The 23692-nt window shown below is 41.1% G+C and overlaps 1 protein-coding gene across 21 annotated transcripts in view; it reads left to right on the top strand.

Moving 5' to 3' along the window:
- APBB2 (amyloid beta precursor protein binding family B member 2) overlaps positions 1 to 21396 on the top strand; it is a 200235-nt gene extending 178839 nt beyond the window's left edge. For 19 of the 21 annotated variants that reach the window (XM_072861648.1, XM_072861652.1, XM_072861654.1 and 16 more), the window contains 6 exons: positions 11140 to 11254; positions 13802 to 13889; positions 14984 to 15067; positions 15575 to 15690; positions 16483 to 16662; positions 17271 to 21396. In XM_072861648.1, the coding sequence (XP_072717749.1) occupies positions 11140 to 11254; positions 13802 to 13889; positions 14984 to 15067; positions 15575 to 15690; positions 16483 to 16662; positions 17271 to 17438 (751 nt within the window). In that variant the 3' untranslated portion in view covers positions 17439 to 21396. The remainder of the gene's footprint in view (positions 1 to 11139; positions 11255 to 13801; positions 13890 to 14983; positions 15068 to 15574; positions 15691 to 16482; positions 16663 to 17270) is intronic. The other 2 variants (XM_072861655.1, XM_072861664.1) reach the window with 1 other exon arrangement.
- The last annotated feature ends 2296 nt before the right edge of the window (positions 21397 to 23692 follow it).

Here is a 23692-nt window from a genome sequence, read left to right as displayed (position 1 = left end):
CTTTCGGCATGCACCAAACAATGCTTGTATTGGTTTGCTTGTATCAGTGAACAGAAGCTAAACTTCAGTGAGTTAATTCATGTCTCTGTCACCTTTTCACCTTGCTATTAACAGTATTTGTCAAGTTGAATTGCCTGCTGGTTTTTTTTCCAGGTCCCAAACCCTCAAGTACTAGAACAGTTTTAAAGTCATGCACTGCAGTGGGTTTTGATATTTGCTTCTAGTGTTTTGAGTTTAAAATTTAGATGTTGCTGTTCTCTGTAATCTGAAGTGCAGGAAAGTAGTATTAAAATCCCACCTTTTATGTAAAGAAAAATAAATTAAAACCAGGATGCTAAGAGCAGGGGATTTAAGAGCTAAGTTTAGCAAGAGTTGGAAGCGTCGATGTTTATTTCCTATTTTTGGTATTTGTTTCGGATCCGGCTGGGTTGGTCGCTTGTCTTTCGAGTTCGAAGAAAAGTTGTCCCCAGTATGTTTGATTTGTTTGGATGTACAAAGGGATCGTTTGGGATTCTCTACAATGCTTCCCGTTTCATGGGAGCGCAGACAGTAAGGCATTGTAGTCAGGTGCTTTGCAGCACAAGGGCTGCAGCCGCTCCGAAGGCTCTTACTGATAGAACTGCATCCCTCAGATGAGATTTGGGGTTTGTTTGCTCTCCTAAATTGCAAGGACTTGACACTGGGACTGGGCGGAAGGAATGTGGTTTGGAGATGCAGACCGTTCCTCGCGTTTGCTTTGCAGAATATAATGAGAACAGTTTCCAGGCTTGACTGGTTTTTAATCAATTCTTTAGGCAGCGTTGGCCTAGGGAAATGTTTGAACTTTCTTGATTATGGCTTTGCAATCTAATGCAGATTTCATGCATGTGGGAAGTGATGATCCTCCCAGACTTACACTGGCAAAAGTGTGCTGCAAGCAGATTCGTGGGTAGTGTCTGTGCGATTGCTGTGTTCTCTGTCTGAATAATAAAGAACAAAGGAGAACTAGTAAGCATTGCTTATAAAACAAATCACACTAGAGAGATTAACTGTTCTAGTGTAGTCTGCTGTCTTCTTCAGTTAAATCTGTAGTAGTGCTTTGAGCATCTCAACTTGATGTATTTCTTTATTAAATCTTTAAATATTCCTTATAAACAAAGGCCCACGTCTTCCAATTAGATCTGGAAGATAGAAGCACTGTCAAAAATAGCTAAATACTAATTTGTCAAAACCAAATTTACAGGATCTGCTCCAGAGAGGCTGTTCAGAGGTTCACAGGCATAACAACACATTAATCTGTTTTAAGGAAGTTCAGCATTCATCAGAAATGCTGGACTGGCCATCCTGAGGAGTTAAACCACCACTTTGCGATGCCACAAAGGAGAGCAGCAACTACAATGGCCTTGACAGCCTACCTCATTTGTGTGCCCTTACCTTGGAAACTGTGCAGCACAGGGCAGGAAGGCAGCCCCCTGCCCGTGCATATTTCATAAATGTTGTGAAGCAATTAAGGAAAAAAAAAAAACACTCACCATGAAAAATTTGGGGCAATAAAGACAGTGGTCAGTGATTTTAGTAGGATTTGTCCCTGAAGTTCTGTCTTCCTTTAAGTTCATTTAAAAAACAAGCTGAGGTCTAAGCTGCTGCTTGACTTTTCAACTTGCCGTGTCTGTCTAGCAGTTGGTGAGTAGCAGGAAGCCCCATCTGACCCCCAAGCACCAGCTGGATGTGGCATACTGTTAGCTGGGCCCCTCTCGTGCTGCCAGTGCTACGAGAGCGCAGTCTCCAGGGCAGTCTTGGTGGTGACCACGGCATATGTGATAGACTGTCCTCCTTGCCCTGACAGTAGTACTTCAGCCATATGATCATGAGGCGAGGTTGGAAAGGAGGACCAGCATGGAACATAAATCTTAGCTGTACAGTCTGTACTGTTGCCACTATGTTAACACAGCTCATGGATCTGGAGAGCTTAGATACCGAGTCGCGCTTTGACATGAGTCCATCAAGGTAAATCTGTGGCCCTTTGCAGGGGTGGAATATAAACCTTGGTAGTAGAAAGGGAAATGATTTGTAACATCTCAGAGCCAGTGAGGCAGCCGTGGCAAGGCTGATGGGAGTCCTGTCCCCTCCCCTGCAAAAGTAGGTAGTGGGAAGCACGTCTGGGGGCATGGCTTCTGCAGCTTCGTGAGGCCGCAGGAAGGAAATTGGAGTGAAAGTCGTGCAAATGCTTTCAGGCTTGGAAGCACTGGGCTCGGAAGGGCTGAGCTGGGTATCAGACATATCAGCTCTGTGAGGGTTTTAACAAATTTTGAAAGCATGCAGAACTGTGGCAATGATAAGACATCAAAGAAAAACCGGCAGGCTGTGTGTTTTAGGGCTGCCAGATTAAAGCCTCCGAGTATCGCACAAAGTAGCCATAGCTCCTCCTTGAGAGTTAGCAAGTGACGTTATCAAGGAATGAAGCAAACAGCCTTTCAGCAGGGGATAATTTGCCCTACAAACTTTATGCATTAATTAGAAAAACAAGCTACACTGTGTCAATGCCAGACCATTTGAGGAGAATTTCATAAATGCAGAACTGGTGTTTTGCTGCAGGGAAAACACATTTTTAAGTTGTGTGAGAACTGAAATAAGAAAAGTCTCCCAAAAGTCTCCACTTGAGAGGGCATCTTAACTACTTGAGTTAAAAATTAATGACCAGGATAATGTAGTGGTGGCCAAGTCTGCCATTCTGGGTTGTAGCTGGGGAGCAGCCAAAAGAGGTGCAGGAGCTCTGTGGGATGGAGCTCTTGGAGTGAAGAAAAATGGCAAGGTTTTCATAAGTTTTTAGGATTGCCAGCAACTGTCAGAAACGTACAGAAATTCCTTCTCCCCCACACCTCTTCCAACTCTGATCACTGAGGAGAGAGGAGTACATGTGGTTAAATGCACCATGACTATCTGTGGGAAATGGGAAGGAGAAGACTCGTGGGATTAGTTATTTTTCTTCCTCCTCCTGCAGGATTTGATTCCAAAGTGGTTGGCGTAGTCACCTGGAGAAGGGGCTGTGGGTTTCCTTTGGAGGGTGTGGAAGGGAAGCAGTGGTTTCATTCAGTGTCCGTCTGATATCTAGTAGGTGAAATGGAAGTTGAAAGGGCCTCGGTAAATCTTCTACAAACGGATTTTGCAGTTTGTGTGAATGCTGTTTGTTTCATCTAGTTCTTGTTTCTTACCTTCAGGTTTTTCTCCCTAACTTTTCAAACTCCTTGACATGAGCCTAGTAAAAAGACAAGTGAACTAAACGGAGTCCCAGACTTCATTTCAGCTATAAATCAGTTCCCTTCCTCCTATGTAAAAGAGCAGTCTCAGTAAAGGATTTAAAGTGTTAATCCAGAAGATCTGTAATTTCTGTCATACATATTACTGCAGGGTTTCTTGCACCTCATCTCCTCTGCCGTTTGTGATGCTAGACTATTTGCATGTCATGGAAAAACCCCATCAGAGCATGGTCTTGTTGGTGTTAACATTTATCCACTTTTCTTCTCATGTGTCTCCTCTGACTTTCCTTGCTTTTCTCCTTCTCCGCTCATTTACTCTGCTCCCATGGACATTCATGTCTTGCCAGTGAATGGCAGCCTCTGGCCAGGTGCCTTCTGACCCCGCTCTGCTGGAGTGGTGGCTGCTCTCCCCTTTTTTCTTCCTGCTCTCACAAATCGCTGCTCAGCTGTTTGCAGGAAAGCAAAGTGAAGCCTGAAGGTGATGACTCAGGAGATGGTTTCCCTGCAGCCCGGCAGCGTGTGCTCTGTGACCCCACATTCGCAGGAGTCTGTGTGGTCACACCAGTACGTAGAAATCAACGGTCATCTTCTGTAGGCTATTCTGGATGAATTTCAATCAATTTTAAGCCAAGCCAGAGGATATCATTTTCTGGTTCAAGAATTCTTGTTACAATTCGTAATACATAAATCTGTAAAGCACTTTACATTTTCCTGCATGTGTATAATTTTAATATAGTTGTTTTAAATAGCGGCAATTTAATTTTGACTGATAAGAGTAAAAAATCTTATTTCAGACTTCAAGGCTAGGGTGTTGGGTTTTTTAACCAAAAAAAAAAAAAGGGTTAATGCAGTTTTACACTCCTTTGAAGAAGTAAGTTTATGGTGAGAAAGTAATGGAGGATGTTCTGCTCTTTCAGGCTGTACTTAATTGGGATGTCTCCTAGGTCTTTAGCCTAATAGTGGCAAATGGCTATGACTGCTACTCAAACAGGACAGCATTAGCATAAACTGCATTTAACGTGATTATATTCATCCAGTGTTGAGCAGCTAAGTGATGCTTAGCCAGGTGTTAAATAGGTATGGCTATCTAAGGTTTAGTCAATTACTGTAGACATTTGCCAATTAAAGAGGGTAAAAGAGAAAAAAAAAAATGAAATTCCTTTCTACTTAGCACCTTACATTGTCTTTGCAATTCTCTAAATTGCTTTTTAAAATGTCTCTCTGTAGTCCTGTACTCTTTCAAAATTAAGAAATTTCTACTGAAGTTTTAACTGTTCAGCCCACTTGTGCAGGAAAATAATTTTCTTACCTATTTTTCTGATTTTCTAGCTTTTTTCCAGAGTACTGATTTATATCCAGTTCCTATAACCAGAAAGATACTAGTGGATCATGTAGTACATGTGCAAATGATTTAAAAAAATAAGGCCTACTATGCAGTACCCCATCTCTATCATCCTGTATCAACAGAAGTGGTGCGCTTGTGTTGTAAAGTTTTAAGAATATACAGCTTTTTTCTGCAATGCAATACGTTATTCTCCCACTAAACACCTTGCTGCTCTCCTCACTGACGTGGAAGGGAACTTTACCAGGAGGTGTGGTTCAAATCCCAGAAATTTCATGTGCACACACACGGTATTGAGACAGAGAAGACTCCAGCTGGATGGGATGTGATCTATTAACCCTGTGCTAGCTCTGTATCTAGCCATGGGCTTTGTAAAGGCTTTTGGCTTTCTTCTTTCCCTTGTTTTCCCAGCAAGGTGTAAAGACAGGAGAATGGTAAAAGGAGGCATTTGCCCTTTTCAATAAATTTTTATTGCAAACACGTTACTCGGCACATCTTCATTATCAAAGGGGCTGGTTGCACATAAATCTCACTTAAATGTTAATCAGCTTCAAGTAAGCTGCAGTCGAATGGAGGTTTACAGATGAAGTGACCCAGAAGGGATCTGAAGTGAAAGAAGAATCAGAGAGCAGTCTTTGGGCTTATTTGGTATTCAAGGCTTTGGACAAACGAGAAGCCGTTGCCTTCTCTCCTGTGTAGGGAAACACAAAACTTTTCCCAAGTTTTACTTTGTGATTGATGCTGCAGGGAGCAGATACTCAGGAGTCCCCAAAACCATACCCTTCTTCTCCAAGAGGGAGCATGGAGGCTGGGTTTTTTTTTCCCAACAAATGTCCAAAGCAAGGCTGCAAGGCTTCCGCTGGCATTGGAGAAGCTGACTGCCACCAGCCCGTGCCACCAGCCTGTACCACCATCTCCAGGTCCTGGCTACTGGGCTGCCATGTAGGACCGCTCATATGAGCGCATGGGCATCTCGGTGACTTAATGAATTAATGAAATCAGTAGTATTGTTTGTGCACTGTCAGAAGGGAGAAGGATGGTTCGAGTCCTGATTTTGATTGATGATTTGAAAACAGATGGTGCTAGCAGGGTTGTGCGTGATGCAGGTTTTGAAGAACTCACATTTCCTCCTCTGTCTCAGCAGATTTACAGATGCAGGCCCTGATGATCTAAAGGTTTATGCATATTCACAATCCACGCATGTAATTAGCCGATTTACTTTGTTCAAGCTGTTCAGGTACTTAAAGTGAAACACTGGTGTGTGTCTGAAACACCACTGCGAGGGTTTTATTAGCTCTCAGTAGTTGAAACTGATGTACTAGCTGGTGTTTCATTTTCTCCTGTAATTGTGCTATACTGCCTTTGTTTATGAATGCATACCGTTACAAGCAGAAATATTTACAGAAGCTGCAGGAGCAAGTGCCGGAGAGGCTCGACAGAAGCATCATGTGCGCCGCTGCAGTACTGAGGCAGTGTTTGCTGAGCCGAGGCGTGGGCCAGGTGCCCCTGGCAGCGCCTTCCCAGCACCCTTCAACACCCCTGCGGGTGGGAAGTGGCGTTTCTGGCACTTCTTCAAGGTGACTCAACGCAAGTGGAATTTCACGGGACAAAGACGAGAGGTTTCTTGCAGCCTTGGGGGCTTTCCTGGCCACATGCTGGAGACTTGCTGCGAACAGTAGAGGTGTCAGCATTTCTTCAGGAAGAACCCCCAGTATCAATACTGGCTGGGGGATGAAGGGATTGAGAGCAGCCCTGCCAAGAAGGACTTGGGTGTACTGGTGGATGAAAAGCTGGACATGAGCTGACAATGTGCGCTTGCAGCCCAGAAGGCCAACCGTATCCTGGGCTGCATCAAAAGAAGCGTGGCCAGCAGGTCGAGGGAGGTGATTCTGCTCCTTTACTCTGCTCTGGTGAGACCCCACCTGGAGTACTGCATCCAGCTCTGGAGCCCTCAGCACAGGAAAGACATGGACCTGTTGGAGTGGGTCCAGAGGAGGGCCATGAAAATGATCAGAGGGCTGGAGCACCTCTCCTGCAAGGACAGGCTGAGAGAGTTGGGGTTGTTCAGCCTGGAGAAGAGAAGGCTGCGGGGCGACCTTACAGCAGCCTTCCGTTACCTGAAGGTGGCCTACAAGAAAGCTGGAGAGGGACTTTTTACAAGGGCATGTCCTGATAGGTCATGTACTGATAGGTCATGGGGTAATGGTTTTAAACTAAAAGAGGGTAGATTCAGACTAGATACAAGGAAGAAATTTTTTATGATGAGGGTGGTGAGGCACTGGAACAGGTTGCCCAGAGTGGTGGTAGATGCCCCATCCCTGGAAACACTCAAGGTCAGGTTGGACGGGGCTCTGAGCAACGTGATGTAGTTGAAGATGTCCCTGCTTATTGCAGGGGGGTTGGACTAGATGACCTTTAAAGGTCCCTTCCAACCCAAACCATTAAAAAAAAAAAAAAGTCCTGCAGCAGTCCGTGGAGGAGAGCGTTAGGTGGTTTATATGTAGGGTCACTACCAGCTCCGTCAGAAAATCAACACGTTGCATTTTGACTAAAAATAACATCTCTATGGGCAGTATCTGCCCTTTGGCAAGTGCAGAGCAGGTCTGTCTCAGAAGGACTGTTGTAATGCTCCTCTTGCAGGGACAGAAGGGTTGCAGGCACTTCTATGGCAGGACTAAAGTGGCAGGTGAGCCCCCTTGTCACCTGGAGAACCCCACTACAGATACCACAACCATAACACTCATCAGACTCCTTCTCCCTGCCCTCACCACAGGTCTTGCCATTCAGAGAGGTTACTGAGCCAGGCTCTGTGCGGTGGCTCGTTCATTTGGTTGTCATTAGCCTTCTAGGAACAGAAATGTTCTTACCAAAAAGCACACGAGCTCATTAAATGTCAGCGCTGCCCTCCACATTGGTCTCCTTTGATCAGAAAATTAAATTTATGCTTGTGAGAGAAATGAGACTCAGCAGGCTGCCCCCAGTCCGCCTCTCTGCCTTTAAAATGCTGTTGAAAATACTCTCATCTAAGGTGTTTCCCACTTACAGGGCATAATTATGAGTTGTGTTCCTTTATGACCAAAATCTTTGATCCTGACAGAATTCAGTCTTTAGTTTAACACAGTTTTAATTGTTTGGCTCATTTTTATCTCTGCAGTTCTTTGAGTCCTGCCTCCCCTGGGAGGTAACGTGCTGACTAAACACATTTAGTATTATCTTACAGATTCCCTTAAGGCTGAAAATCCTTGCACTTGAGCTTGGGTCTCAGATCTGCAGAGTGAGATTTAATGTGGCCTCAGGGGTTGTCCATGCATCAGGGACTTTGCAGCGCAGTGGAGATACCGTGCCTGACGAGGTCTCCTACAGCAAAGTACGGTTGTTTATTGGGACAGTCATGGTGTGCCAGGGTATTGCCAGAGCTACTGATCAAAGGTTGGACCACAGTTTCTTGGACTGTTACAAATGGGTATTGCTGGCAACGTGTTATGTCCTCCAAGCTCCTCCAAGCCACCAAAGCCGCCTTGCTTTGGTGGCTTTGTCCCATCTTAGTTTTTATTAACAATGAAAGAAGGTTCTAACAGATAGCTGTATGGCTAACAGAAGGGGCACGTTACCTCCTGTATTTGTGCAGCTCCTTGAAGGTGGTGACCTTATATTAGAAATCCTGGTATTGTACAGTGCTCCTGGGGCTGTATCTGTTTATTCAAACAGGCCTCTGCACAGTGCAAGCAACTTGGCAGAACAACACAGGATGCTCTTCCTAGGATCATCTTGTAAAGGAATGCATAAATCACTTGTTTACAAGTCCTCAAAGGAATAGTATCGATTTGAGGTAGATGCTTGTAAATGGTAATAAATAGCCATGTAATGGTGACACAGATGGCTTTCAATGTTACTTTAATGCAAACAGGTTTCAGCTGTTATGTCTGTACTCCGAAAGAATAGACCTTGATCCAATAATAAGGTGTGCGCAGCAGTCTGCTTGTTTATGCGTCTTTGCTACCCTGCAGTGATGGTCGCTGCCAGCAAGTTTTTCTTGCATGTAAAGGGGGGGGAATATTAATGAAGTTATGGTAGCAAATTCCATGTCTGTTAAGTGAACAATGTTTTCGTATTGCAGTTAAAATATTTGTAAGGGAAGGTATTTAGACTCAAAAATGTGAAGTCTGAAACTTAGGGCATTTAAAAGATGGCAGCTAAAGCCAAACACATAGAAAACAAAAATCCCAAATGCTTAGGATGTCTGGAAATTCCTCACTTACAGGTCTCAAACCAAGCAAGATCTCTTCAGAGCTCAGGACATTTTATGTGGGACTTTTGTGAGCCTGAGTATTTCCAAATACCTGCTCTGCAGATCTTTCAGGAGCATCAGTAATGTTGAAAGCTTATTTCAAAAGGCTAAAGTCTCTAAGGTTTTTTAGGTGGTGCTTGGTTTCATTTTTTTCCCTATAGCTGCTAATTTTTCATAGGCCATAGCTGAGCCATGCTCCCTTCTCTCAGTCTTATTACTAGAGTCCAGCTAGGAGTCTTCAATTTGCTTTTGAAACATTAAGCTAGGAGGAAACCATTCTGAAACAAGGCTTGCACATGTACAGATAAGCCAAAAAGCATCAGCTTTTTTCCAGGAGCAAGATTCCAGCTGGAACCCTGCATCTCTGTGAACTTGCAGTGCAGCAAAAGGGAACAACATGCCAAAAGGCTCTTGCAGATTGTGGCCAAGGTGCTTGGGGGTCAAGCTGGAGCTAGGAAACCTCAGGGCATCTTCTGTAATAGACAGCACCTTCCTGGTTTATTGCTTTGTGATTTTTCCTGCAAGTCACAAGCAATTGGGTGACTGTCCCTCCCCAAGGTGCCTGCCTCAGACATGCTGGCAGGGCAGTGCTGCAGCCAGCGACAGCTGATGCAGCCCGTGGGCTGCGTTCCCCATGCAGGAAGGGTTCAGGTGGCAACACACTCCACGTGCTGCCCCGCTGCCTCCTGTCTCTGCTGTGCCCTAATGCGTGCCATCACATGTTGGGATGCAGCAAGATGGAGAGGTGCCTCCAGCTTCACTGGTTCTGCACGGTTCTGTCATGTGGAATTGTTTCAAAATCTCAGCTCCTGATAGTTGGGGGGTGGGGGGTTAAGTATTATTCAGCAGGCTTCAGGTTGCAAAGCAGTTAAACAGAGGAACAACCTGTGCCTGTCACTGAGCAGTCCAGGCTATGGGCAACTGCCCCTTTCATTGCAAGGGCTCATTAATGACAAAATCTAGTGCTGCTGAATTAGATACAGGTAAGGTACTTATCTACAGGTCAACGTTCGTATCTTGTACAGAGCTAGAAGTCCAGCTATCCGCCTGCCACAGTCTCTGGTTCTCCCTGGATAACTTCAGTACAAAATTCTTCAATTCACTGAGCATCTACAATGAACAAAGAAATTGGCAATCCATGCTATGTTAAAGTCTGCTTGGGATATCAATGGACTTTAGTATGAGCTGAAGTATTCCTGTATATAAAACCTGTGGTTTAGGAATATCCCTGTCTCTTTACCAGTTAGAATCTTGCTGGTAATTATTTATATGTAAAGAGGAAAGGCACTGAAAAGAGACTTAAGGCATAAGAGGCTGTTGGGAGCTCCAGCTTCGCTTGTCTGGTCTAATTCTAGTTAGGTACTCAGCATAGCTCTGCTAGGGATGCAGAGTCCCAAAGAAATCTGGAGATAGCAGGAGGGTCACAAAGTAGCGCTCGCTGTGGTTGCTCGGAGGACATGAAAAAGCAGAGGTGCAAGACCAGGGAGCAGAGAGTCTGGGATAGCAAGGATAGCAACCAGGCAAAGCCAGGCTTCTTCCCGACTCACTTTGACTTTTTCAGAAGAGCTCCAACTCTTAAACAGCCTGAGAACACATAAACATAATCCTGGCACTTCCATCACCCATGCTAGAAAGCTATACTATGCTGTGGTGACTAGCCAGTACAATGCCAAAATCTCTTTTGTAGGGCAGCTTTATTTAACTTTTGAAAAAATAGGGTCAGAAATTTAGGCCAATTAGTGTGAGCAAAGCTCAGCAGGTTCACATCTCCCTTATGCAACCAGATCTCTAATTACTGTCTGCATATTTTAAACACTTATACAGTCCTTTATAATACGATTTTTCTCTAACTAGAATCTTGTATGCTGTTTCTCAGATTTTTTAGCATTTAAGAGCTGCATGTGTTTTCTGTCTTAATTTGTAATTCTCTCCCCACTTCCTCTTCAGTGAAATATTTGAGTAAATTCTGGCGTGTATTTACAATTGCAGTTGGAATTACAGGTTGTAAGTTCAGTAAGTTGCCAGGGTTAGGAAACTAATGAGCTCTTTAATTATACAGATTAAGCACCAAACTTTAGATACGTGTTTCATGGGTATGCAGTTTATTACATTTGTAGATCTGCTTTGTCTAAGGCACGTGTTTTATTCTTTGACAGCCAAGACATACACCTGTTAAATTGAAGTAGGACTTGCTGTTTGGGAGACACTACTGATTCTAATGCCTTAATTCATTTTTCTTGTTTCTAATGTGTCAATTTATTTTGTTTACACAGAGACTTTGCTTATGTGGCAAGAGACAAAGACACAAGAATTCTGAAATGTCATGTGTTTCGATGTGACACACCTGCAAAAGCCATCGCCACGAGTTTACACGAAATCTGCTCAAAGGCAAGTGGATTTAAAGTCAGCTGAATTCATCTGTTTAGAGGTCCCTGAGCCTAATACATACAATCAGCAATTGTATGCAGTGTTAGTTTAGTTTGTATCATGGGCAACGAGAAACGGTGTAGAGAATTTGTAAAGGAAAGGATGCAAATGGGAGGGTGAGCGTTTAGATTTGAGGAGGATGATATGTGCTTTTGATTTGACAAGTGTGTATAGAGACTGAAGGTTTTCTTGAATAATAAAGAAGCTGCGGGTTCAAAATGGAAAAAGAACACACAGCTTCAATTAATAATAAATGGTGATGTTAAACCCTGTAAATAAATAAGACCTTGTTTGAATGGTATTATTCGATGGTATTATCCTGCAGGACAGGCAGGAAAATAGTTGCTAACATTACTCTACCCACTTAAGAAAAAATCAGGGAGAAGAGGGGGTTTAAGCTACTCTAGTTACAAATGCTAAAGGATCTTAGTTCCTGCTTGGGGTAGCGTTGTCTGTAATACTGGAGAGGACTGATCTTTTCAGTCCTTTTACGTTCCAGATTTGCCACCATTCCCTGGTTATTAATTTTGGTTTTCTTGCATGATCAGTTCATGAGTGTCCTCTGTACGGTCATTTCATGCAGCAGCAGCAAGGCAGCACATCCTTTACAGCAGGCAAATCTGATTGAAACACTTTATAGAGAGGCAGTTAAACCAATCTACTTGAAACTCTTTTTTATGCTTTTATTGAGCTGTGGTGGATTTGAGGCTGCATCCCCCTTTTTAAAAATATTATGCTGCTCATTTTGGTTTTCCTTAAAACATGTCAGTTTGCACCACAGGAAAAGTGGGCTGTGGGGATGAATAACCTTACCGGTTATCCCTGTGTATCTTGTCCCTCCTCGTGAGTCACAGCTCTTCTAGAAAAGCTAGTTAGGAAACCTTCAGGTTTTAAAATTCTGCTGATTTACTGTATGCTTGTCATTTGCTTTTTACATTTTGTCTTCATGTTAGTGAATGGAATCAGTGATGTCAAATTCCTCTCTGTAGCCAGTTGTATAGTCTAAAAATTTTTCATTTCTGCAACACTACAGGCATGGCTACTAAACTTGTGATGTTTCATGCAAAGAACGTGAGCATTTACAGAGCGTGCATGACTGTAACCTTCTGGGCAGCAGAGTTTTGCCTGAGGCAGAGGCAGAAGGTAGCCCAGTAGCTGTGCAAAGCCTGGCAGGTCTGTCTGGGCTGGGGTGCCTGAGGAAACACAGGTGGCCGGGCTCAGGGGGCTGCTCAGGTTGGCCAGGGAGCTGCAGGCTGTGCTTGGTGAAGTTTAACACCGGGGACTGGAGCAGTGGCTGACTGGAGAAGCCTAGACCTGTTATGTCTCTCTTTCTCCTCCAACTCTCAGTTCTCACAGAGGTTTCCAGCAAGTCTAGCAGGGAAAAACATGCTACTCGGGCCCTACCACAGCTGCTTTTATCCAGTAAGGTCAACATCAAGTAAATGCCATGGTAGCTATACACAGGGAGTAGAGCTGTCACATATGTAACTATGACATGAAACTCCTGGCATTAATTTTGGATAAGAGAGCAACTAAGCATTTAAAACCATGGCTATTAGTAACACAGAATAAAACAGGATAGTGTTATTAAGTAGAGCATGTTCCTTCGTAATTGAGCAATAGATATAATCCTGATTCAGGGAAGCACTTGGCATGTGCTAACTGACACACCAGACCTCTGTGCTGAGTCAGGGCTTCTTCCTAAGCTAGCGTGTATTGTTTTTCATCTACAGGGAGGAATATTATCATGTACCCCTGTAACAGAAGATACTTTCAAAATATAAAACCTAAAAAAAAAAGGGGGGGAGTGAAATTGGCTAGAACCATCTTCAGACCAAGTGTCATTTGCTGGAACACCAGTTACCTTTATAGCTTAATTACAATTAACAGTCATAGCGTACAGAAGCAGATAGCAATGCTTCATATATGAGCTTCAGAAAACTTTATTAGCTTCCCTGGGTCCCTTCTCAGTCATATATTTGTAGGGAATAATCATCCAAAGTGGCTATTTTGAAGTGTGGGTTTCTTTTTCCTCTTTTGCTAATATTATACATTTTGGGGGAAGAACAGGTTGTATTTTGCATGGGATTTTTAATTCCAGAAGAAACATAAAAATGGAGGAAAAATTATACACAGCAGAAGATAGGTCAGAGAGGAACATGAATAATGAACACTCTTCTCTGTGTGTTAAATATTTGTATTTCTTGCTATATTACTCCTCACTGCAATTTTGCAGTTGATAAAAATGGCTAGAGTTTTTTTTCCTCCTCCATCTATGTTTCATCTAGGCTTGGACACCACTTAAGTTCTTCATGTAGTTAAGGAATGGTGAATAAACTGGAGGAAAATTAAAGTTGTTATTTAAAGAGAATAACCTGTTTAGTCATGTAGCTTCTGCCTTATTTCAGATTTCAGAAACTAGGGTTATAATAGGAGTAAATTTATACTTGTAGTCGCTACTGTACTGTATTTTCAAAAACAATGCTGCGTTATCACTCTCTTCTTCAGATTATGGCCGAACGGAAGAATGCTAAAGCTATGGCTTGCAGCTCATTGCAAGAGAGGACAAATGTCACCCTTGATGTTCCTCTGCAAGGTACTGTGTGTTACAGCTAGTGTCCTTGGGATGGTCCTATTCTAGATATGTTTTGTTTCTGCTGCTGCTTTTGACCAAAATGGAGCATGTTAGGTGGAGAGGTCAGGAGTGTGATCCTGTCTTTTAATTACTGTATCTGACTGTAACCTTTTACTGTATTACATTAAACATTTTTATTGGTTATGTTGACAGTAATGGAGTCCTGCTCAGTTATGTCAGCTTGTGCATTTCCTCTTTTATTTTGAAATCCAAGTGTTGCGAGTGCAGTCTTACTTATTTGTGGCTACTCGCACATATTGTCCTTTTCAAATCAAAATACCTGCTGACTTGAGACTGCACAAATTGGCCAAATCTTCCTTCAAAACAGAATATACTCCAGTTAATCACTTGGATTCAGAGGAGCTGTAGGAGGACTCCTCCTAGGTTTCAGCATCTGTTTTAGCGACTTCCAAGACAAGGGGTGCAAGCGGCTTGTCATCCAACTTAAGGGTCTTTTGCACACTCTACTGCATGGTAGAAGAAAGTTGCCTTTGCGTGCCTTTACTAGTCATAGCTTAATAGTTGCTATTTTGAAAGTATTCCAGGAGAACAAACACACTTTGTGTTAGCTTTACAGGAAATTATATGCTTCTAGATCCACCAGTTTATACTGAGTATCTTACCCCTAATCCATACATCAACGTGTGTAATTGTCTAGTCAGACAGTAGTATTGATTACTTGTAGACTGTGTTTAACATATTAACAGGAATGGTATTAAAAACAGATTCCAGATTTTACATAGTTATGCAGTGAAACTTAGGTCTGTATGTCTCAGAGACATATTCATCTATATTTTCTGGTTTTTAATGTGCCAGCAATATAATGTGACCTTATTCTTAGCATAGATCAAGATTTAGGTGATGCAAAGTTATCCCTAATTCCTTTAGAAATTATTGGGCATTGTTCCTGTCAGAAGGAGTAAAAATTTGTTTTAATCAATACAATATCTTCAGAGTACAATTGCTGGGTAAACTTTTATGTTATTGATTAAATGAAAGTGGTTTTCCCTGCTGTGAATACTGATTAACAGAAATTGATTTTTGTTCCCACGCAGTAGATTTCCCAACACCAAAGACAGAACTGGTACAGAAGTTCCACGTCCAGTACCTGGGCATGCTACCTGTAGCTAAACCTGTGGGTATGTAACACTGAAGTGACTTCTGAAGTACCTTGCATAAACTCTAAAGGCTGCACTCTGGCTAGCCCAGTGTAAATGCATGATTTTCGAAGGGTAGCAATTCTTGTACTTCAGTCATACAGGTCAGGCATGAAGACATCTAATATTCAGGGCCTCATTTGAACATGTGCTTTGCGACCAGAGTATTTTGGGAGCTGCCAAGGAGGCAGAGTTTCTTTCTACTGCTTTCTCTGAATATGAGCTCTGCTACAAACGAGAAGGGCCCTAGAGAACTGAAATGGTGCAGCAGCTAAACAAGATGCTATCTTGTTTTTTCTAAGCCAGAGGCACCTGTTTTGTTTTTGCAGATGAAGAAAACCAACTTCATAACCCTTCCTTCCATCATCAAATTAATTTTAATAAGGAGTCCAAAACAATCTGTTTTCTGTATTACCACGTGAAAATAAAAATTCTGTTTACTTATACTCAGTTATTTATTTTTCATTATTGCATTTTCTTCTCTTTTAGGAATGGATACTCTGAACAGTGCCATTGAAAGTCTAATGGCTTCCTCTAGCAAAGAAGACTGGATGCCAGTTACCATGAATGTTGCTGATGCTACTGTCACAGTCATCAATGAAAGAGTAAGGCAAACTGTCTTGTTTAAAACACAGTTAACGTGATGCGAGTGTTGAAAACCAGGAACACAGAAACACTGGTAGAAAGAGTTAATTTACACTAGAATTCATTTGCTTATTTTGCATTTTCTTTCTTTCCAGAATCTGCAGAGGCTCTTAACTGCTTGTATCAGCTTCAGCTTTATTTACCATTCCAAGCATGTTCTCAGAAATAAATTATTATAAGTATTCATTAGATACTTAAAACAAATTCATTGTTATCCTTTCTAGGAATTTTGAGCCTGAAATGTTGCAAGTTAAGTCCTAAGTAGCAATCCTAAATTCTAAACTGTATTTACCTTGTTCTTGATATGGAAGCCATATTAAAATCTGCATTTCACAGCACTGTCCTTCTGTAGAGCACTCTCCATAGAGATTAATACAAAGAAACTTTCAAAGAATGTCTTTTATATGTGTCTGTTGATGAGGTACTAAACCAACACCTCTGTAACATACCAGTGATTGGGGAGCATGTTTTGGAGCCATGATAGCCATGTTGTTTTGTTTCTTCACGAAACAAGCAGCTTTTAAAATGCACGTATGCTCGGTGCTAACGCTCAAAGCCTCGGTCTTCTGGTGATAGCCTAGACGGGGAGACCCAGTCCAGGCCTGAGCACAGGGCTGGGTATATGCAGATAGATAAAAAGGAATTCCACAATACTGCATCAGTGTCCCCCCTCCATTTAATCAACTTACAAATGAAAGTAAGGTTCCACAGAATATCCAATAGTAACGATCAATCATTTGATTCATTACCAGAATGAAGAGGAAGTCATGGTGGAGTGTCGTGTGCGGTTCCTGTCCTTCATGGGAGTAGGCAAGGACGTTCACACATTCGCCTTCATTATGGATACGGGAAACCAGCATTTTGAGTGCCACGTTTTTTGGTGTGAACCAAATGCAGGCAATGTATCAGAAGCTGTTCAGGCTGCATGTATGGTATGTGACCTTCTTCAAAGGCACCTAATAGCACTTAGATTTTTCACTGCCTCCATAAATAATAATTTTTCCAAACTTGCAATTACATTAATTTCAAGACAGAAAAAGAAAGAACAGATAAAAATAGGAGTTGGGATTCTGATGTATTTAATCAATTAAAACCCAAACATTTTTAAGTTTGAAATCTCAATTTAGTGAACAATGCCCCTTTAATCATCTTCTCTCCTAACCTCTGCAACATCTTGTGTAAGTTAGAAATCTGTTCTTTCACGACACCAGTTATCTAATGCTGGAAAAACATTTTGCTCGGACTTGTGTTATACAATCCAGTGACAATAATCCTTGTTCAAGCATAGCTGAACCCAGAAAACTTATTTTTCAGTTTTCAAAGGGCTGTTCGTATGATTTAGTATCTGTCGTGTGCTAATGAGCAGGTTCTGCCCACAGATTGACAGACCAATGTCCCATTAACTTCAGCTGGGTTGTTTGTCCCGGCCAAAATGGAAGTTGGACTATATTTAATGAGAAAGTATTAAAAGTGTATTTAAAATGCTCTGTGAAAGTATTGGATACAGTAAGGATTGCAGAATGCTTTTGCTTTGTTGCAGTTACGGTATCAGAAGTGCTTAGTAGCCAGACCTCCTTCACAGAAAGTTCGACCGCCCCCACCTCCTGCAGACTCGGTGACTAGAAGAGTTACAACTAACGTAAAAAGAGGAGTGTTGTCACTCATTGACACTTTGAAACAGAAACGCCCTGTCACCGAGATGCCATAGCTGCGTAAGAGAGAAGATTCTCCTAACGTTTAACTGAAGATAACAGTAGCTACCCTAAGGAAAATGAACTGACGGTGTCTGGCCTTCCATTTCAAATTGCTGATGCTTTGTCTTCAGAGAATTTACCCTTATCCAAACAATGTTAGACAAGCATGTTCTCTCGTTCTTGCCACCATCGTGTGATATGAAAAGAAGCATGAATAATTTTTTTGCTGTCAGTGAGCTACATCATGAGCAATGGAAGGTCTGTTTGGTTGTAAATACATGAACATTACCTAAACTCACACAAAAAAGAATATGGCCACGTCCCTCCCAGTGAACTCATGCAAAAGTCCTTGGAGTGAATGATGCCCGAGTTGATAGTTTCACCGTCTTGAGCTGGATTTGTCACAAACCAATCTTAAATCCTACAGCAGTTTGCTCTGTTTTCAACACTGGAGTAGGTACCAAGTATTAGCTACCATTGAATTACTGTAGATTAAATACCAAGTTTTATTTTTTACAGAACTGCACCTGTTAGTTTGGAATTGTTTGTCAGCATTGGTCTAGCAACCACTTTAACATCTCCCTGACATGCTTTTGAATCATGGTGTCATTATTTCATCTCCTGGTTATACATTATGGTCTTAGAGAAGAATCGTGTTTAATACCAAACAAATGCTGAAAAATCCAGAAGTGTTTTCAGTAACTGAGTTGCAGGGTGATCCACTGAAGCTTTTCAGCTTTAAACATACAAATGCAACTGTTGGCTGTTAAATTTATTCTCCTAAATCTGTCATTAATTCATCAGAAATACCATTTGTTTCCCGCAGGGCTCAAACCAATCAGGAGTAAGAAAGAACTAGTCAGTAATTTTATTGTCTTACAACTCTTACAGAGACTAAAATATTCCATACCTTTTCCATACAAGTGTCTGATGAAATGTTCAGTTCAGCGTCTGGTTGCACAATTCCCCCTTCCCCTCAGAGTTTGTTGCTGAATACTTAACGTGCCACAAAAAGAACAATCATGTTTCTTGTTATTTACAAAATTCCATGAAATTTCTTTTAATGCTCTTGTGACAAAGTAAGAAGCGAGTTGTTTTCTAACAGGATAGTGCTTCAGGTGATACAATTTGATTTCAGTGCTTTTGCTCTGAAGGCTTCATCTAATTGCTTTGATTTACACACTACTGCAGACCCTGACAAAGTCAGCCCAGTTATTGCCCCTTCAAATTGTACCTCAGGCTAATTTTCAGATGCAGTTATGCATCTTGAGTCTCTCCCTTTGCCATCTTCTGTCTATACCTGCCGATTGGTACAAATTTTGGAAATGGAACATTAAAGATATTTTTAGCTAGCATTAAAAATGTTTTGCCTCTGTTTATAGATATGTTCCAAACTGTAACTGTCTCCCAGGTCTGCAAATCTGGTCATACTGTAATTTTAAAAGAACATGGGCAAGGCCGTTATTACAAGAACTCTTCTTTTATTTTACTATGCAAGAGACTGTTATAAACAAACTATTTTCTTTTTATTTCCTTTTTTAAAGAAATTAACGGTAACACCTGGGCAAAGCAACTAAGGAACACAAGGGGAAAAGAACGATGAGTCAAGAAATTTCTGCATTGAAAAATGCAGAAAAAACATTAAACTAAACTCAGCGTGATGTATGAGCAAGTGTCAGGTGAAGGCTAGCTATGCAACTATTGTAATTAAATTTAGCTCTCTAGAATACCCACGGAAGAGCTGATCCTCCACCTATCTCAAATCTCTTTATGACCGTGATTCTGCACTGAAGCAATTGTTTCCCTCGCAAGGCTCACATTCCTGCTGCCTCCTTTGCACCAGCTCCATTGCTTGTACAGCTGGAAGAGAAGCTGCTTATGCCAAGTAGGCAGGGAGAACCGGAGACGAGGGGACACAGACAAACCCACCCCCTTCCGCAGTACCAGGGGTTTAAACTGACCACGAAGCCAGATCTCAAAGCATGGAGACGGCAGCTTGCATACATGCTTGTTTAGTTTCTAGCATTGATCCCAGTGGCGTCTGCTAGGAGCAATGTAAAAACTCACTTCCTATCATGACTGCTATCAAAACGTGGCAGCTAACAATGTACCTTTAGGTAGGATCGTGAAGTTAAGAGAGAAAAGGTTCCTTATTCATCATCGTGCTAGTGATTCAAACTTTGACTTTATTTTATTTTAAATTACAGAAAATACTTGGACAGTGTCTTTTTAAAGTTCTGGCTGGAAACGCCAGGATTTGGGATTTGCAACTGTTCTAAAACAGTTAATTTTAAACAGTATAATTAAATTTTGTAGTTGCATCTGCACAGTGCTGATTCTCCCCAAGAGAGATCCGGACTCTCTTTAAACTAAAGCAACACTTAGCAAACAGCAGTGTAAAGGTTCTTCTATGTTGGTGTTGTCAAGGCCGTGAACATCTGGTTAGCTTTCAGTAGCAAAGTGTGCAATTGCAGGAAGGGCTGAGGAGAAGATAGAAAGGTGAAAGATGAAAAGCCGTAGGTCACTTGCCAATATACGTTTTAAGAGTTTTGTGTCTGTTAAGAAAATGTTGTTGACTTTGCAAATATGTAAGTAGTGTGCTTAATGGTCTGACTATATGTGGCCTTTTTGCTTCAGTAGAGCTCCTTATTCTCCAAAAGATTAAATATACACCCAGGCGTTTGCAGAATCAGAGCCTAATATTGCAAAGCCAGTTATCTGTTGTTAAACACTATAATAAGACACTCTTTTTTTACCATGGCCAAAAAAGTATGTACAGGGTATGTGTGTTTGAGCAACTGCCACTGCTTTAGTTGACGTTATAGTGACCCTTCAGTTATCTATGCATTTTTTTATAATACCTAGTGATTCTGTAGGCAGGCAGCCATGTTCACTATGCCTTGTATGTCTGATGCCATATTTTAAATTAACCTGTTAAATACGGCTTAAAATATTTTTATTTTATTTATTCTATTTTTACTGAAATATCCTGCATTATTATGTTGATGTATTGTCTTTACTGGATGTGCGCTTCTAACATTCTCCACACCGTATACTGTAGGTTGCCTCAAAAAAGGCAGGCTTTGTAATTATTTGTAGTCACATTTTTATTGAAGTCTGTAGAAAAATCATGTAAAGCAAAGCTACTTTCTTAATTTTTTCAATGCAAGTAGTAAGTTAGAGGTGAGTATCACATGTCAGTCAAGTCATTAATATGCTCCCTTGCAGAAGCAAGGAGATTTATATTCACAGTCAACGACTAGAGATAAAAGCCTTTCTTTTGAAATCTGCAGTGCTGGCTGTAGGTTTTATTTAAGCCACTTAGCAGTTCATTTGAAGGGGAGCAAGGGGGTGTGGGAGATGGAAGGCTACGGAGGCCACCTACAGGGTGGTTAAACGGGAATAACAAAAATTGCATGGAAGGGCAGAGAATCCATTCACAGTAAAATGAGCTCGTAGTCGTATACTTTGTGTGCAGAGTCACCTGTACCTATTGAAACAATATACCCTTTCGTGACAGAGGAAGAAAAGCTGTGGAGTATCTAATAGCTTATGCCAGTTCTGTGTCACTAAGAGTTCTACATCCCTTTTCTTTTAATTTTATCAAGCATTTCATAGATGATTTAACTAGGGATCTAAAATTGTTAGCAAATCACCCATGGAAAAGAGAACTTTCTCATTTCAACAGCTAATATGGGCTCAGCCTTTCAGCACTACCATTAACCCCATTACTCCTTTCTTAGGCAGGTTAATTAATACATTGCTAAAGCTTGTGCTGTACAGTCAGTGAAAGCAGGTTTGATTTATTTTAACAGCAGTAAGAAAGAAGGAAACACACCCACTGTTTATTAGCAGAGCTCAGTCTTACATAAAGCACCTGATTGACACCAAAAAGGACAATTTTCCCTGCTGTTGACCACTTCTCCACATTTAAATGTAATCTGTTCTGAGAATAAATTTAGCTGCATAAAATGATTGTCTCAACTGTTACTGGTCCATGAAACTGGGAAATTATTTCTTTTGTTCCAAATTGTGGTTGAGGGGAGGGAAAAACATACTGGTTGTTTAGAGGCAATAGCAGCACAATGGACACTTTTGCATCTGGAAAGCTGAATCAACAGCTTCTAGTTGAAAATTACAAATACATAACTGGATTAAAGACAATTAGTTACATTAAGATACAGCTTTACTGTAAAAAGTCATCGAGTGTTTAACTGAGCATACAGGCTTCTACCTACAAGCCATCTAAGTCAGCCCCAGATGTTGCCACCGTGTGATGTTCAGTGCATACAAAGCAAGCTGGTGACCTGCAGAATCAAATTCTTCACTACCAGCTCTTTGATATTCTTGGTAAGACATCAAGATTCTAACTGGTTTAGCCTCCATACCATGTCAAAGACTCAAGCTCCTGAAAGCAAGATGAGGCTGAGTGTGGGACATCACGATGCGTCTTATGTAAGTAGCCCAGAAATTCTATTGTCAGACACATGTATGTTAATTTAGAAGTCATTTTAATTATGTTTAATAAATGAATGATACAGATTTTGATTTTAAAAAAACAGTTTAGTTCTCTAACTGCAGAATCTCTTATTTTAAGCATTTAACGACCATATTGAAAAAAAACAAATCTCCTTACTGTCCGTTCCTTTTATCTAACATGTAGAATCTCTCCTCCTCCAAGATCGTTTTGAAATAAAATAGGGATTTTTTAATTTTTTTTTTCAGTTCTGTACATTGCATGCACACAAGTCTAGATCTATTCTTACAAGTTTGTTCAGAAACAAGAGCAGAGTTCATCTTTTTATTGGAGCAGGTAAGGAGCACGAGTTACTCACAGGGATATACAGCAGGTGAGTGATGCCTTTGAATAGGACAGGTGGCTGAGATGAAAATGCTAAAATAAATTTTCACTGATTCAGTGAAGCAACGATATTTATCTGATGAACAAGAGCCCGCTGTCTACGCTGCTGGTGTAGTATCATTCACATCCTTTCTTCTAAAGGTAGTGCTGATCCAGCTACATTGACTGGTGTGGGTGAAGAAAAAAATAGAGATGTTAAAACATTTTCTCTGGATGGGTCTAAATCCAGACTCAGTTACACATCAAATAGGTTAAGATTCCATACCATATTGTCAACACTACTGGCAACATTCTTCCCAAATATCTTAAATGTTCTCCTAGAAGAAAACTCCTTTTCAGGGCCACAGCTGCCTCTGCCCTTCTATATTGCTATGCTGTCTTTGTTTCATTTCTACAGCAGTGTAACCTAAACAAATACAATTCTTGAGGTTCCTCTTACAGTCATTCTGTCAGTTTACCATCTTCCTTCTTTATACTGTCCATATTTAATACTAAATCAGATTCTTGTTAAAAGGATCTCTGTGTGTCCCTTTTATCCTCTGCTCAGATTATAAGACAATTGTAGATATTTTACAGTTATTTTATTTTATATTTGCTAGCAAGAGGGAGCAGGTTAGAAGCCCACAGCTGTTTCCAAAGAAAGACAAACTACTATGTATTCAGCTGACTAGCAGTAACATTTATAAAAATAACTTAATTTGACAGTAGCAGGTCTTTTTAACTAAGAACTGCTTGGGTTAAGAAAGTTGGTGAAAAGCATGACATAGTCTGACATGACAATTCAGTATTTTTAGCATGAGATATTTTATCTAGTTTTCATTGTTAGTATTTTGAAGCACACCCGAGTAGAAACCAAGAGAGTAAGTACTAGAAAGCCTGTGCATGAGCTTTAGGGTACTTGGCCAGTTGCCTGTACAAAAGTACACATCTAGTTTTAGAAAGAAAGGTGAACTAACTGGCTTACTGTGCAAGGCTTAGTTGCCATGTGTCACAGTCTGAATGGTAACTCACAAAAACGGTATCTAGCACTTGTAAAGAAAAATAACCACTTACAAAATGCAGTCTCACTTTAAAAAATTCCATTTGAGATAGAGTATTCCTACAGATCTATGCGGGTCACGGGGTGGGGGGAAATGTATGCTTTAACTTGTCACTTCAAAGTGTACAGCAAGAAGCTATAGTTTTTTCACCTCACTCCCCCCACGGTCTATCAGCCTTATACAGCTGAGCTGCATTTGCTTTAAAGTGTGATTACCAGTTCAAAATGTCTATCTAAGATGGATATTTCCATACAAATATCCCATAATGTATCTCTTTCCCACAGCAAGATTATCCTGCATAAAGATATACTGTAATCTAAGTGTATGGATGAATATATACAGGAATCTTTACCTTCTGTATAAAGGT

The sequence above is a fragment of the Ciconia boyciana genome, chromosome 5, assembly GCF_034638445.1.
Source record: "Ciconia boyciana chromosome 5, ASM3463844v1, whole genome shotgun sequence".
Taxonomy (NCBI): Eukaryota; Metazoa; Chordata; class Aves; order Ciconiiformes; family Ciconiidae; genus Ciconia; species Ciconia boyciana.
This window is presented reverse-complemented; position numbering and strand designations above follow the sequence as displayed.